Genomic DNA, 3,471 nt, shown 5'->3' with positions numbered 1-3,471 from the left:
GGACACATGGTGAGCAGGGTTTTTTTTTCATCTACTTCTCCAGCGTGTTTGGTCTTGATGGTCACATGGTGAGCAAGGTTCTTTCTCTTCTTTTTCAGTGTGGCCGGTCCTTAATGCTACAGACATGTGGGCAGCTGGTTGCTAAATTCCCTAGACAGGCTATGGAAGACCCGTTCAACCAGCGGCTATTTTGGGGTTGAGTGCTACATTTCTATTGGTTAAACACAATGGACTTGTCTTTTTTTTCAACCTGAGAAAATATGTATCTTGTAATTGGTCCCTAGGTCAGAAAATCAGGACACCACATCCCATCTTAGAGCTACGACATATAAAACCAAACTTTTGGGAGTTCGTAGGTGTCAATATGCATTAGTATGACCATGAAAATACCAACAAAAAATAATCAAAAACAGGGGGTGCCTTCCCTGGTGTAGATACATTTTTTATTGAGCAAATAGCAAAATAAAATAATACTCACAAAAGAGTAGTATTCTATTTTGTGAGTATTATTCTATTTTGCTATTTGCTCAATAAAAATGCATCTACACTAGGGAAGGCGCCCCCTGTTTTTGTTTATGTTTTATCAGATATCACAGTCTCCCTGCCTGATGTGGGGCAGCGACCTGCAGAACTTCTGTGTGCATATGTCTTCAGTGGAGTGGTCGACTCCAGCGCTATTGGCTTTTATTTTCATGAAAATACCAACATACCACTTAGTTCGAGCCGACCTGTGACAATGAAACTGTCACAGGTCGGTTCTATTGATCGGGAAGTGAGCGAATGCATACCGTCGCTCACTCACTTTCCGATCATCTCCTTGCAGAAAGCGGTGACTAATAATCCCGCAGGAATTCCCCCCTCCCCGCACCGATCCTCCAGCGCTGACTGGAGAAACAAACGGGGGAGGGGGCGGGCACATCTGGCTCTGCCTCTAGATAGGCAGAGGCAGCTGTCATTCACACATCTGGGTGGATCTCGACAGCATTGTCGGGATCCGTCCTGGCTGCGGCCGCTGAGTATAGCAATAGCTCGCTATATACTGAGCTTTGGGTCACGGGAGGACGCTAGTATACGGTAATATAGTAAAAAGGTTACCCCATAGTTCTCTTTTAAGTAGAACATTTTCATAGGTATCTGAACATCAGTCCAAAAAGAGGGACAGCTGAGGAGGAAAGAGGGAAAGAGGGTTCTGATTCCAAATGAGGGACAGTTGGGAGGTATGAAATCACCAGTCCTGCCCTCTTGCATCACCCATGCTCAATGTATAAATTTACCTTTTGTTGCTTTTCCACGGAGGCGTAGTACTTTGACCACCAATCAATGACATTTTCTGCAGATTCATCAGCAATCGTCCTCTTCTTTCTTTTTGTTGAACGCCTGGTGAAACCTCTCACTAACTCCTGTACAGAGAAGAAAAATGGGCGTTAATGCAGAGGTGGCAAAAGCTGGCAAGACCTCACCTCCACGTTCTATGCAGTGCTCTACAATCCTAGATTTTCACCTCTTCAGACAAGCATATAATTCCATAGACTCCATACTAGTCCCGAGGAAGTGACTTAGAGTACAGGTTCAGCATCACTGCCCTGGACTCATTATGCGAAACAAGAGTCAGGAAATGGCCTCAACATAATTGCTCAAACTTCATGACAGGCAAATAAGGCAGTTAAAAAGTCTTGTTGGGATGGATAAATAGAGAGTATTGCAAAGACTGGGGACTAAAGGCTGCTGAAGGTCACTTCAGTGCTCGTCTGAAGGCTAAGGCAATTGGTCACATGATCTGGATCCACCAATTTGAACTCTGATCCATTCTTCTAGTCAGGATAACAGGACCAAACTCCTAGGCCTTTAGATATGTGACCAACACTCGGGGAGGACTTGAAGCAGCATTTTCTCCAGGAAAGGTACAAACTTCAGATGTTTTATTATTCTTTATTTATCCATCCCAAAAAAATTTGTCCAACTCTAGCCAAAAATGTTTTGGAGGAGGGTTAGAATATTATGTTTTTATTGCTACCTGTGACCTCATTGAAGAGTTTTCCCCTCAATGCCTTGCCCTGTGACACCAAGGCAAGAAATTAAGAAAACAAGCATCACATGGATAGATCCAAAAATGCATGCACTGCTCCAGGTGGATCTGTGCTCAATACCCCAATCAACACTGCCACTCCCCGAGCCACCACCATGCTGTCCTCAGGTGTGGCCCACCCATGTAAATAATTTTTCAAGCTAGTGCATAACAAGGAGAATACCACATTCTGGACTGGAGGAGACATCTTTATTCATCACAGTAATATATGACCTTCTGTGTTCTGTGCTGTTTATAGTGCTTTCTCAAAGAGTCACAGCAAAAATAAATGACAACATTTCTTACCTTCCCCATACTACTAAAACAAAAAAAGGGCTTTTGTTGTCTTTTCTGTCCCCACTGAAACCCTCTGGCTTTAGCCCAGGAACGCCATATAAATTACTGAGATTCAGAGAGTTCCTCTGGCCCGCCTGTGACGGCAGTAGTGACATAAGGAGACAGAGCGGAGCTGCCCTCTATCTCTCCTCTAAGCCCACTAAAAGAAACTGTGATTGGGGGCTCAATTAGAGAGCTTTACCTGCACTTCCTGTCCTGCTGACAATGGTTTTACCATACAGGAAGGGAAAGAAAATTTGCAACAAGAATACAGACAGAAGTAAAAATCTGACAGGGGTTCTAGCCTTCCCCTACTCTATAAAAAAAACAAAATTTTTTTCTGTCTGTGTTGCTGTTGGAAGGTTACACTCACTTCCTGTCTGGTAAAGCGTGGACAGGAAGCAAGAATAAATCTCACTAACGATGCCCTGGAACATTGGCCTAACAGTGTCTGTGTGTAGGTTCACAACCTGAGCCAGCACTACAGGAAGAGGCACTCAACTGCAAAGGGAAGTTCTCCCCAAGCATGAGAAGAGATACAGATTTAAAAGGAAGAGCAGCAAAGAGAAGGGAAACTACCACGGATTACAGTAAGGCACACATTACAGTATTGGTTTAAGGATGATGCAGCCAAAACACAAAATTCATCTGGAAGGCCAGAAATGCCTACTTGCTTAGGTATTCAGTGAACATTTGCAGTTCTTTATATTTTTTCATCTATAATTGTGTAAAGATCTGACTTGCACAAATTTCTGTTATTGCTCATTGGCTGGGGGCTTGCATGTGGTATGTGGGAAGTGCTGGAATGCTGATCCAGAAGACAAAAGGGTAGTGTAAGGGTTATAAGGTGGGTAACTGGAGATGGAGGGGCATATGATAGGGCAAGTGCGCTGGGAACCCTGTACCAAAAATTACCAGCACTGGTCTCCTGCTGTTTCCTCTTATCATGAATATGATAGGAAGGAAATTATAGTAAGGAAAGATTTAGCTTTGACCATATTAACTATACAGCTTGCAGCTACAATTTTTACAGGAAGGAATCATCATTAAAGTCCAACTAGATTTCATTC

At 43.3% G+C, this 3,471-nt stretch overlaps 1 protein-coding gene across 1 annotated transcript in view; it reads right to left on the bottom strand.

Annotated features, from left to right (window-relative positions):
- The window catches only part of FER1L6 (fer-1 like family member 6), a 136,036-nt gene that overhangs the window by 40,244 nt on the left and 92,321 nt on the right, over positions 1-3,471 (bottom strand). Inside the window, exon 28 of the mRNA XM_018562214.1 lies at positions 1,275-1,400. Within this exon, the coding sequence (XP_018417716.1) occupies positions 1,275-1,400 (126 nt within the window). The remainder of the gene's footprint in view (positions 1-1,274; positions 1,401-3,471) is intronic.

Source organism: Nanorana parkeri, unplaced genomic scaffold, assembly GCF_000935625.1.
Source record: "Nanorana parkeri isolate BGI_ZX_2015 unplaced genomic scaffold, ASM93562v1 scaffold566, whole genome shotgun sequence".
NCBI classification, from domain to species: domain Eukaryota; kingdom Metazoa; phylum Chordata; class Amphibia; order Anura; family Dicroglossidae; genus Nanorana; species Nanorana parkeri.
Note: the sequence above shows the minus strand (reverse complement) of the source record. Positions and strands in the feature narration are given on the sequence as shown.